At 37.7% G+C, this 13,671-nt stretch overlaps 1 protein-coding gene across 4 annotated transcripts in view; it reads left to right on the top strand.

The window, feature by feature from the left end:
* The window catches only part of SLC1A2 (solute carrier family 1 member 2), an 83,921-nt gene that overhangs the window by 39,969 nt on the left and 30,281 nt on the right, over positions 1–13,671 (top strand). For all 4 annotated transcript variants that reach the window (XM_087921377.1, XM_087921378.1, XM_087921379.1 and 1 more), the window contains exons 2-4: positions 7,482–7,621; positions 11,316–11,468; positions 13,274–13,524. In XM_087921377.1, coding sequence (XP_087777503.1) covers positions 7,482–7,621; positions 11,316–11,468; positions 13,274–13,524 — 544 coding nt within the window. The remainder of the gene's footprint in view (positions 1–7,481; positions 7,622–11,315; positions 11,469–13,273; positions 13,525–13,671) is intronic.

Genomic DNA, 13,671 nt, shown 5'->3' with positions numbered 1-13,671 from the left:
ACCGCTGATCCAGGAAAGGGCGTAACTGGTGCGTAACCCCCAGTTGCGCAAAGGCCCTCCTGGCCACGAATGCCACCTGCTCTTCAAACAGGAGTCGTGAGTCCAGGAAATAAATAAATAAAACCCTTAAATTATGCACAGGATCTGTTTGGGATAGTGCCACCCCATCCGAGTTTTCTTGCTTTAAACAAAAAGGATTTAGAAGACTAGATAACCATTGTGGGCCTGCACACTCTTCTTCCTTAGCCCTTTCCTTGCAGGATCAAATTTAATTTGTTTTTGCTTTTCTACAAAACTAAATTTGCAGGTATGTGAAACCAATAAATTGCAATGAGCGTTTTACCTTCAATCTCAACATTTAAAATAGGTTCTGCAATTTTGGCTGGAATCATGAGCAAATGGAAGCTATTGTTGATTCAGTTCTAGATTCAATCTATAATTGGTTAAAAGATCTAGAAATTGCCTCTGGAACAGAAGCCGCTGGAACAGAGAAGCTAATTAATTGAAATCAAAAGAGTGTGTGAAGCTGTAATTAGTGGACCCCAATATTTTCCAAAATATAATAGGGATTTTCAATATTCTTATAAATATGTCTGTTGTGGCTGAACTTAGGGATTTCTGGTTTTAATTATTTCAGATTCAAGTTGAATGCCAATAGTCGTTAATTAGATATTCCTAAATTCGGCATCAAAGAAAGAGCTTTTTTGCATGAGGAAGGGAAAGGATGCTAGGAAACAAATTCTGATAGCAAATTAATATTCTTTTAATTATGAACTGTCAAATGTTCTGATTTCCCCCCAAGCCCCAAAGGTATACTGGCTATCTTTGCTTGAAAGAGGTCTGCTTAGTGTCTCCAGGCATATTACTATGCCTAAATGCTGTAGTGCATCCACTGTCTTTCTCTATCAACCATTCTGCAAATCATGGTCTGAATATAGAAGTTTGCTATCACTGCAAGCCTTGAGCTGTGTGCAGTTGGGCATGATACATAATAAATATGAATATTGTAGCTTCAAATAGGGTTTTTTTCCCCAAAGCGTACACTTTACTTTGGAAAAAACAGATGGAAGGAAAAGGATGAATGACATATATAAAATGCAAAATGCAGATATTTCTGAGAAAAAGGGTCTAACATGTAAATCATTTTACTTTATATATATTTGAAAGGAAGCTAATGTTTCTATTTCAAAAACCAGTAAAGTTATGTTATCAATTCCTTAATAATAAACTAGAAAGCTGGACTTTCCTGAGGTTTTGGCAATCTTTATTCACAGTCCTCTGGTCATTTTGGAATCAATTGTATGATGGCAAATTATTTCCTATCTCATCCCTGTCATTGAGAAAATGAGTTAGATCTCTCTGTTGTCTTCTTCCCTTTTAATCAGATTTGGTAATATATGTACAGAGGAGAAAACAAAAGGACAACAGAAAAATAAACTAAAGTACTTTTATCCTAATAAATTCATGAGGTGAAAAACAAAACTGAAACACTTTCACTCTTATATAATGGTTTTATATGCTCAGAAGTTGAACTTCGGGTCTCTTAGGAAGGATGCCTTGCTGTGTCCCTAAATTATGATGATGAGGCCCACAGATGGTAACAATACCTGGATCTTTCTACCAAGTTAAGGAAGCAAGAGAGTACAATTTATTTGTTGCGGTAATAAACCAAGTGTGATGGAATGTGCACCAGGAGGAGAAATATGAGAAAGTTTGGCAATACAGAGAGAGGCCTGAATTAAGAGATGGCACAGTTCTGACCTGAATGGGAATAGGGAACAGGAGTTCAGGGAAGCCATAGTCTAAAATATCTCAGGATATAGCTAGTAAATTATATGCTATAAGCCAGGTTTTAACTTTAGTTTGGCAAGATTGTGTCCATTAGGTGTAAGCAAATAAAGGATTGAACTTGATTGTATGTTACTGGGTCAGCTCTTGATATATATATATATATATATATATATATATATATATATATATATATATATATATATATATATATATATATATCGTCTGTGAGTCAGACTTTCACAACCGTTTCTGTTTTAAATTTGGTGCTAGCCTATGCTGTGCCAGAATTTTTTTTTTCTTCATCCTGATTGGTTGGGAGTCTTGATCTGTGTTTATTGGTCTTGGAGTTTGCTGTGTTCTGCTTGATTGGTGTTTCTAATATCTTCTGTCTGTTTTGTGGCTTTTTTTTGTCTTGATTGGCTGGCAACATTGTGTTTCCTATATTGGAGGCTTTTAGTGCGGCTTGGCTCCGGGTAAATGGACAGCTATCATTTATTAGGAAGCTAGGTTTCATCTGGGTGCCTGGTTGCGGTGTGTTTCAGCTGGAGGTATCAGAGGGAGTCTGTTTGTGCCCAGGTCTTTGGTTGGCTTGTGGTGTGGAGATTTTTTTTTGTTTGAGAGTGCAGACTTCCAGATAATTGACAGTCTGGTGGAGTCATCTCTTCTATTCATGCTTTCAGGTCTTTTTTCACTAACATCCTATGCACAAGCAAACCACCCAAAAGCAACTTGCACAAAGAGGAACTAAAAGCCCTGCAAGCCTTAAGGAATGACAGCAGCATAATCATACTTCCAGCAGGTAAAGGTAATGCCACAGTAGTAATGGATAAAAAAGACTATGAAACAAAATTGACAGACCTACTCCAAGACTCCACATACAAACCCATAAACACGGACCCAACCACATATCTGGAAAAAATAACCAAGAAGTAAATTATAATCAGCCACATGAGCAAAGAGATCCAACAAACGATCATCCCAAGAAAAAAATCTTCCAGATCCCCCAAACTATACGAACTCCCAAAAATACACAAAGAAGGCATACCTCTCAGACCCATAGTCAGCTCCAGAGGAGCACCACTACAAAACCTAGCCAAATACCTAGCAAAGCAGCTACAGCCCCATGCTGAAGCAGCAGCTTCACATGTACAAAACTCATACTACCTCTTGGAAATGATCAAAGATCTACACATGGAACAAAAAGATCTGCTTGTAAGTTTCGATGTGGTTTCACTATTCACTCAAGTCCCGATAAAAGAAACTCTCGAAATCATCAAAAATAAATACCAACCACCCAAACACCTCATGGAACTAACAGAACACTGCTTAACCAACACATATTTCATATACAAAGGACAAAATACAAGCAAATTGAAGGAGCCCCTATGGGATCACCATTGTCACCCGTCATTGCAAACCTGTTCATGGAAGAATTCGAATCCAGAGCCCTAGCCAATGCCACCCACAAACCCAAACTATGACTAAGATACATCGATGACACATTTGTTATTTGGCCCCATGGAAAAGAAAACCTAAACAATTTCCTAACACACCTAAACAGCACACACCCCAAAATCAAATCCACCAAATTCATGGAAAACGGAAACAAACAATTACCATTTCTAGATGTACTAATCTACAAAAAAACAGATGGCACACTAGGACACACAATATACCAGAAGAAAACACACACCAACCGCTAGCTCAATGCCCAATCCCACCACCACCCAGCACAGATAAACTCCATGGCCAAAACATTAATTGCCAGAACCAAACGCCTGGCAGACAAGACACACATAAAGCCTGAACTATGCACCCTGACTAAAGTACTGACAGCCAATGGCTTCCACAAAAGCAAAATCACAGGCCTGATCCACAAAAACACACTGAGACATAATGGAGACCTAGAAGATGAACAGACCTATGGAACAGCTGTCCTGCCCTATATAAGAAGCACTACAGACAAAATCAGTAAGATACTACACAGGCATCACATCAAGACTGCCTTCAAAACAGACAGAAAAATAGAAGCCATCCTAAGAAACCCCAAAGATAAGATTGACCTGGAAAACGAAGGCATATATGAAGTCCCCTGTGCATCATGCCCTGCCACATACATTGGACAGATCAATAGAAGAATAAGTACCCGCCTGGAGGAACACAAAAATGCAGTAAAAAAGCTGGACCACACTTCCTCTCTAGTCCAACACATGAAAGCCACAGGTCATAGCATCGACTTCAACGTCACCAAAACCCTAGCCACTGTAGAAAACCCCAACTACAGAATTATCAGAGAAGCCAGAGAGATTGAAAAAAGACCTGAAAGCATGAATAGAAGAGATGACTCCACCAGACTGTCAATTATCTGGAAGCCTGCACTCTAAAACAAAAAAATCTCCACACCACAAGCCAGCCAAAGACCTGGGCACAAACAGACTCCCTCTGATACCTCCAGCTCAAACACATCTCAACCAGGAACCCAGATGAAACCTAGCTTCCTAATAAATGATAGCTCTCCATTTACTCGGAGCCAAGCCTCACTAAAAGCCTCCAATATAGGAAACACAATGTTGCCAGCCAATCAAGACAAAAAAAGGCTACAAAACAGACAGAAGATATTAGAAACACCAATCAAGCAGAACACAGCAAACTCCAAGACCAATAAACACAGACCAAGACTCCCAACCAATCAGGATGAAGGAAAAACCATTCTGGCACAGCGTAGGCTAGCCCCAAATTCAAAACTGAAATGTCTGTAAAAGTCTGACTCACAGACAAACACAATAAACACAATAAAGCCTGATGATGGCAGATGAGATTCTGCCGAAACGTTGCTACGACTTTAAAGGCACAACTATAATGGACGTGGGAAAATACCCGAACAAAGCTGAATTCCATACATGTAAGTACCCGCAAAAACTTAGGAATATATCTATCTATATCTATATCTATATCTATATCTATATCTATATCTATAATATCAGACATTCTGTTATATTCATTATTCATTACGTTCATTTTGTACAGTTTAAAAGTCCAACAGTACTGTTGCCAAAATTTATTCATTATTTATTAAATATTTGTGCCACCCATCTTCCCTGATGAGTGGTTACTCAAGGTTACTCTGGGCATCTTACAAGTTATAACACAAGTAAAAAAAATATTAAAAATACCCAGATTGAAATATAGTTAAAAACTATAAAATATTGCAATACATGGATAATATGGAACCTTGGAAGCCATTTTTCTTTAAGGCTTCTGGGCTGCCACATTCAGTGCCTGAGAATTTGGGAGGAGGACTTCAAAGATTGGTGGAAGATTAACCTTTCTCAGAAAGTCAAGGACATGTTACCCTGCACCTGGAGGGGAGTGACTGGAGTTGGAACAAAGTAATGATTGGACCATGTGATGGACAATTGGGTGCAGGGGTTGGATTTTGAGTTTTCTTTGGGCTAGGGAAAATCCGGAATTCTAAGACTTGGGTTTTCCCAAGATGTATCAATATGAACCTTTAATAAAGTGGATATTGGGGAAGACGATATTCTTAGAGTCTCTTTCTTTGGAGGTTGTTGGAACACTGGCATAATAAGTGAGAGCTAACTAGAGTTGCAATAGTGTTTGCTTTTTTTTTTTGGCAGCAGATGTCATTTAAGCGAAAATACTGATGAAACTCTGGAGATCAGCTAAGAAAATTATGTAGAAGGAAGAAAGTATATGTTCAAGAGAGTACATTCAAGAGATGTTCTCTCTGTTGATCTTTGAGATGTTCTTATATTGGAGAAATAAGAGGAGCACTACATTTTCTGTTGTTTCCCAATTATTATTACAACATGTCATATTACTGTATTTTTTATATTTTTTAATTGCACTTATATTTTTTTTAAAAAATAAAAAGATATTTGTTTAGAAGTAGAGTTAATAAGACAAATGTTATCTCTAATAAAATTAATGCTGGCATTATCCCATAATGCAGGAGTTGGTCATAGCTATAGGCAGAATGAAGTGGGTGCTTCAATCAGTTCCCTTTCCTGCTTTGGGCACCAAAATATAGGTATTCCTTGGCTTATGACCAGTTGCTTAGCAACCATTTAAAAAGGTATTTATGACCCAATTTCTAAGTTCTGATAGCTGCCCCCACTACCGTTGTCATGTAACTGAATTGTATTATATGGCCATTCATGCAACCACAATTTACAATTGGGCATTTACTTTTTGGTTTTGGCTTTATAGTCCATAATGAGTTCACTTAATGACCATAGATTCACTTAATGACCCTGGTGACTCAGTTAATGACCACAGGAAAATAAAGATGGTAAAATCAGGTTGATCATGTGATAACATGTTTTATTAATGTCACAACTTACGACCTAACAGGGGACTCCATTACGATTGTAAATCAAGGATAACCTGTATCTTGGTTGGCCAAGGAGAATGTGTCCCTTGACTTGAAAATGAAGAGGGAAAGCACCATTTGCGACTTCACTGCAGGAAGCAAAATGTTTGAGCTGACCTGTCTTGAAGCAATATATCTGGCATACATATAGAATTTCTATTTTGAGGCTCATTAAAAAGTTTTGAAGCTCATTAGTGAGTTTTTGCCCTCATTACTGTTTTGGGACAACAGCTGTTAATGAAGCAGATGGCATTCAAGCCAAGAGAAGAGAGAGAAAGGAAAAAGAAGGCTGCAGATCAGATTGTCAAGGAAACGGCTAAATTGTTACTTTAAAGCCAGCCTCTGGATCCCTAGTGTGTGTGAAGATTTTCCTTCAGTATGATGGCTAAATTAAAACTGCTAAGAAGGTAGGAAAACTGGGAAAGAGCGCCATTGTGGACTGCAGCAGCCATGACATTTTCCTCTGTCAATTGTTTTAAACTTTCCTCACCAATGCTAAAGAAGGTGCATATTCATGCTCTGCATGTATTGTCTGCAAAAATCCGATAAGCAGAGATTCTACATTTATTTCTCTGGGATTTTTAATTTGGATTGTAATCAGAGCATTGGCCTTGAATTAATATGGCCCTTTCCTGCTCTAAGAATCTATCTTTTCAACTGGCATTTCCTGTCATGTTTCAATCAGCATTTAATTTCATTTCACTATACTCATCTCTAATTTCTTCATTTTCTTTTATTTTTATTCTGCTGATTTCTTGCATTAGACAACAATATTGTAAATGTGTAAGTAGGACCAAACTGTATATTTCTGTATAGAATCTAGTCACACTAGGCACATTATCTATTGTTACTACTATATTCATTAAAATGTGCAGTGGCTCACGAGTGTAGGACACTGGGCTGATGATTGGCAGACTTGCGTTTGAGACCCAGTTGCTGCTGTGAGTTGGTGTGAGCTCCCGCAAATAAATAGATGTATACCACTTTGATGGACAACTTAATGGGGACATGAAAAGATCCCCCAACTCAGTGTCCCCTGGGAAAAGGTGATGTCACTGTTGAATCATTTCAACTCGGAAATGCTTTGGTACTCCTGACATGAATATAATGCTATATCCATTACAACATCCCTCTTATTCTTGAAAAAGGAGACATCTGACTGTAATTTCAGACTTTTCTAGTAATAGTAAAATAACCTTTTGTACAACATGGTAAATCAACTTCTTCCATTTTTTTTCTTAGTAGAATATCTTGTAGGTTTTCAGATTTAAATATCTTAATTTTATTTTTCTTCTAGTGCCAACAATATGCCAAAGCAGGTAGAAGTACGAATGCATGAAAGCCATATGAGTCCAGTGGAACATCAATCGAAAAACCTCTGTGTACGATTCTGGCTTTCACTCAGAAAAAATCTGCTCCTTTCACTAACTGTATTTGGTAAGTCAATATGAGAAAGAATATATTGACCAAATTAATTAATGGATTAATGTAGCATGTTCTGATATTCTAAGATGTCCCCCTATCTACTCCTTCTATTTTCTCACTTTTTCTTCACTAGTCTTAGAACTCTATCCAAAACACTTGTGATGCTTCTCTCATGTTGAACTCCATTTTTCCCATGACTCCTTTGACACACCCTTAATTTTCTTGCATATTGTTACTAAGCCTAAGAACATGTATTTTAGGTTCAGTAAGCTTCCCTATTTGCTTCCCTTTCTCTCTTTGTCAGCCATTCAAAGTAGACCAGACTAGGAAACTAAAGATGCAGACCAATACTGCTCTTATTATAAAATCATTGCAATAGAATTTTGCAAATCTAAATTTGCTGAAATTCCAGTCCTAATTACTGTAGTTAACCAAGGATAAGATTCCATCATATTTGCAAATGTTCGCTATATGAGATACTTGCTAAATGAGGAATATATGTATCTAGATAAGAAAGATAAAGATGATTTCAACAAGGGCATGCAGTTGTTCCAAAGGTATGTTCATAAGTGACTCAAAATATAAATCCTTATATAAATCATACTGAAACAATCCAATTTCATGAAGTCACCAAGATTCATCAGTTAGTTGTTTCTTCTTCTTCTTCTTCTTCTTCTTCTTCTTCTTCTTCTTCTTCTTCTTCTTCTTCTTCTTCTTCTTCTTCTTCTTCTTCTTCTTCTTCTTCTTCTTCTTCTTCTTCTTCTTCTTTATTTGTCAATCATTTACAAGATAATAGGTATAAGTATAAACATGTATAAGAATACAGGAAATAGGTACGAATAAATGGGGACAATAGGACAGGGACGGTAGGCACAGTGGTGCACTTATGCACCATTATGCACTTATGCACGCCCCTTACTAAATTGCACTTATGCATGTCCATTTATTAAGTTGAATAAATGAACAACTTACTTTGTTTGTTTATTCAATTTAATATACAGCTTACTCAGCCCATGGTTCAGGATCAAATCACAATAATAAATTCCACTAAATCACATAATAGAAAATTAGAAAAGCATAAAAACCTATAAATACACATGATGTTAGCCGAGTGTGCTTGCTTGTTCCCAAGTTAAACGAGGAAGTGGCAATTCATGTCCCTTGTGTTTCCTGCCAGAAGGCAGATAGTTTTTATCTTTCTCTTTTGCTGTGCACTCTCAGAGACTAGACCAAGCGATACAGTGATCTACTTTTCTCAGTTGCCTTCTGGGTATAGCAGCTTCCAAATATGGCATAGTTTTGACATTTTAGTGTCGTTCCTTGGCTTCCAGCCCAGACTTAACTGAAAAAAAATTCCATACTGTGAGAGGAAGAGCTAACTCTGTAGCCTTCACAAAGTCTTTCTTTATTCACTTCAGCCTGAATGGATAGCTGTGCTGTTTGTTGGAAAAGCTATGCAAATACTTTTCATGTCTCCCTGCTATTCAAGATTTTGAAACTGAGTTTATTTTTACATGGGCATTTGGCTCTGATTGACTGTTGCAAGATGATTGAGAGCCTTTCCTAGGTTGATCACCAGCAAGTATGCTGAGTTACAATAAAGCATGGAACATCATTCAGTAGTTTTATTGCAGCAGTTGCTGTATTGCCAAAGGAAGAGAAACTGCAGGTGCATTTTTTTTCTAAGTGTGCTTTCAAAATGTTTTTTTTCCTTTTTAAATATGACTAATTGTGACAGTCAAATGACAGGGGTCTATAGTTAACGGTATTTTTTTCCATTTCCACAAAGACACAGTTAATACAGATTGGCAGGTAACTGTTAATGGGAAATACTGTTTTTGTATGTGTCCCCTGTTTCCAAACATATATATTTGTCAACCCTTTGAGTTCAGCCTGATTAAGAAACGGGCATAGTAAAGATTTCAGGAATGTGTTTTACTAGAATTGTTTGTGCTGCCCTCCCACTTTTAAGTAAAACAAGATGAAGGCAGGGTTGTTCTTTCTCACACTTCCTATTTTCCCAGGCCTGAGCAACTGTTGTCTTCCTCTTTCTCAAGGCCAGAGCTAAATTCTCCTAGAGTGCTTCATTCATATACTGCACATCTGATCCATATACTTATAAGCAACTTTTCCAATATTTCACCATGTCTGAAGAGGTGTGGGGGGAAGAGATCCACAATGTATTAAATCAAACATACTTAGTAAATAGGATTTATCAGCTGCATTATCTTGTTGCAAAAATTATTGGCCTAATTTTTTTTACTTTAAATTCAAAACAGACATTAAATATTGTTATGAGAGAGTTTCACTCTTTCAAGTACTAAGAAATTTTAGGGTTTTATTACATGTTAATGCTCATACAGGATAATATTTTTTAAGGGACAGAAGGCTTGATACCGTGTGATTTAAGATTTATTTTTAGATAGATAGATAGATAGATAGATAGATAGATAGATAGATAGATAGATAGACAGACAGACAGACAGATGATGGATGGATGATAGAATGTGAGTTTACACTTCTAATATTCCAAAATATTTTAATTTCCTAACACATTTCTGGTGGATTTCCTGCAGAAACCAACTCTCTTGCTCCCTTTTCAAACCTGCTTCTGGCACAAACTGACAAAATTCCATGTTCAGCTTTTGAGTTTTTTAGTGAGCAAGGAAAACTGTCTTTCAGAATAGTTTGCAACTGTCTCTTGAGAGATTCTACCAGTAAGCTAATTTATTAGGAATATGCCTAGAATATTTGTCCCTTGTCCTTTTCGGAGTCACAGGGCCATCAGATATAAAATCTATTAGACCTATCTTGAAATGTTTATGCAGCAATACTGTGATATCCATCTCAAATTCCTTTAAAAAGTATTAATTAGTAAATGACCTCTGATTGTCAACAATTAAAAATGCTTACAGCACAGTTGTATCATTCTTGCACATACGGTAAGCAATATAGTTTATTATCAAATTGCTTCAGTGAGAAGACATGTTCAGTGGCTTTTACCAATTAGCACTGTTTTTCCTGAGAATAGGTGGGAACCAGGCATTATATCTCTGTAGACATCCCAAGCTATTTGAGCAGCAGTGTTCAACTCATCCCCCTCCCAGAATCATAAAAGTGCAAGATATAAGTTTTTGTATCCTGCTGAGCTTATCAGGAAGGCCGCAACCTTATTTACTGAAATTGAGAACTGTTGACTAGTTATGGCAGGGGTGTCAAACTCAATGCCTGGGGGTTGGATCCGGCCCATGGGATGTTTATTTCTGGCCTGCGGGGCCACCCTGGAACAGCGAAGGACTGGCCCACGGTGCCTCTGCCAGTGAAAACAGAGCTCGGGAGGGACACATGGGGCCCTCCTGAGCTCTGTTTTCACTGCCAGTGGGTTACAGGAGGCCGTCGTAGCCGAAAACAGAGCTCACGAGCCCGTTTTCACTGTAGAGCACTTGGGCCACCATAGGAGTCCCCAACACAAGTGATGTTGAGCTGGCCATGACCACCCTGGCTACACTCACCTCAGCCACCCCAAGGTCAAACACGACCTAGATGCAGCCCTCAATGAAATCGAGTTTGACACCACTGGATTATGGTATCCTTATTTTCCTTGTTGGAAAACTTCATTTTGCCAAGATAATTCTACAAAATGATGGATAAAGACTCAGACTATTTTTTCCTAAACCTTCCTTTCTAATTTTTTTTGTACATTCAGGTGTCATTATGGGAGCGTTATGTGGAATGCTCCTTCGCATGGCAGCTCCTATTAATCCTGATGTCGTCATGTTGATAGCCTTCCCTGGAGATATTTTGATGCGGATGTTGAAAATGTTGATCCTCCCTTTAATAATCTCAAGTTTAATCACAGGTCAGATATATTATGAACAAATGGAATTTCATATCCTGTGAGAAATAAAGACCTTTAGGATCAGGCTGACCGCTTTTCAAAGTTTAATATTTTTCCCCATTATTCAGCAGTAGCACATCCTTAGTAGGGGAATCAATATGTTAATCAGTACTTATGTTTATAAAAACAGATGATATGTTAATGATCTGTAGAATTCTGAGACAGCAATTCATTAATAAGGATTGGGATGTTACAGTGATTAATTTTAAAATAGTGTTTACTCGCTATTCTCTTCTCTGATGTTCTTCTCTCTGTTCAAACACAGAGATTCCTTTTGAGTCCAATCATTGATGACTCTAATGACACAGAATTAAAAGTGACATTGCCTCTATGAATTTGAGATTGTCAGAAGGTATCATGATCTCAGGAAGACTACCATATCTAGACCACAAACTTCTGGATGACCACTAGATAGGAGCAAAGAGTTTGCAGTTTTTATGTCTCCTTGCTGATATCTAGTGATCTTCTGAATATTTGTAATGCATATACAGTAGGCCTACTTCAGGGCTACTATCAAACAAAGCACCTTGAATGGAAAATATCATAAAAAGAATTTGTATGAAACAATGTTCCAGGTATATAAATAAATAAATATATCTAAGTCCACACAAGACTATAGGCATTTATTTAGAAGTATTTCTTCACTAAATACAGTGAGACTGATTTCTGATGAACATACATAGAATTTTTAGCAACCATGGAAGATCAATTAATAAATGGAACAACTTGCTGCCAGTTGTGGGTGGTTCAACAAAGGAGGTTTTTAAAAAGAGAGGACAACCATTTGTCTGAAATGGTATAGGGTCTCCTGCTTGAGCTGGGAGTTTCACTGGAAGACTTCCAAAGTCCTTTCCAACTCTGTTATTCTGTTATTTTTACTTTAATTTAACTGATGGATTACGTTTAATGTAACTGATCAATCTATGTACTCATCAATATACATTAATCATTTAAGATACCTTAGAACTGTGATGGTGAACCTATGGCACATGTGCCACAAGTGGCATGCAGAGCCATTTGTGCTGGCATGCAAGCCGCAGGCAAACTTACCTCAGTGTGCATGCGCATGCCTCACAGCTGATCCCCACCCCCCGGTTGGTTTGAGGCCTTTTTCGGCCTCCCAGAGGCTTGGAAAAAGCCTCTGCAAGCATTCTCAGGCCAAATTATAGGCCCATTTCGCCACTTCCTGTAATACCGGAAGTGACAAAACAGGCTTATAATTCGGCCTGAGAAGCCTTGTAGACGTTTTTTCCAAGCCTCTTTGAGGTGGAAAAAGGCCTCAAACCAGCTGAAAAATCAGCTGTGAGGTGCAGTGCAGGTAAGGAGGTAAGGTGGGCATTGCGCGCCCATGCACAGAGGGTGTGGGCATTGCATTCTGGGTCTGGCACGCGAGTGCAGGCATGGTGGCGTGCTCGCAATTTTCAGCATAGGAACCCAAAAAGGTTAGCCACCACTGGCTTAGAGATTTACAGGTATTTAAAATGAACTATTATACATATTTATCCATGATATTTTTCTATGGAAACTGTTATCTGTGACTTTCTGTATCAAAGTTATATATAGGAAAAATAAAGAAAATATATACTATTATATTAGATTGTGAAGTATACAGACCAGTGAAAAATGTCCAAAATGCAACAGCAAGAGGGTATACGTATTTGCAAAATGCTAATCATGAGAAGCATGCTTGGTCATTATTCAGATTCTCAATAATCAAGAAGATAACATTTGTGTTTGAATTCTTCCCAATTCAATTCTGGTTACAGGGCTGTCTGGACTGGATGCTAAGGCCAGTGGTCGATTAGGGACGAGAGCTATGGTATATTACATGTCCACAACAATCATTGCTGCTATCCTGGGAGTGATCTTGGTGTTAGCTATTCATCCTGGCAATCCAAAACTCAAGAAGCAGCTGGGAGAAGGAAAGAAGAATGACGAAGTATCCAGTCTTGATGCTTTCTTGGATCTTATTCGAAACTTATTTCCTGAAAATCTTGTGCAAGCGTGTTTTCAACAGGTAAAAGCTGTGTTTTCTTACAGGAACATAATATGAATGATAACTATGAAAATATCTAAGTGAAGTAAGTTAAACAGAATAATCACTGCACATGCCATTTGTTTTACCAATTTGATACCTTTATACTTAAAACATGATAACTGACAA

This window comes from Pseudonaja textilis, chromosome 1, assembly GCF_049901715.1.
Source record: "Pseudonaja textilis isolate UNSWEBS1 chromosome 1, rPseTex1.2, whole genome shotgun sequence".
Taxonomy (NCBI): Eukaryota; Metazoa; Chordata; class Lepidosauria; order Squamata; family Elapidae; genus Pseudonaja; species Pseudonaja textilis.
Note: the sequence above shows the minus strand (reverse complement) of the source record. Positions and strands in the feature narration are given on the sequence as shown.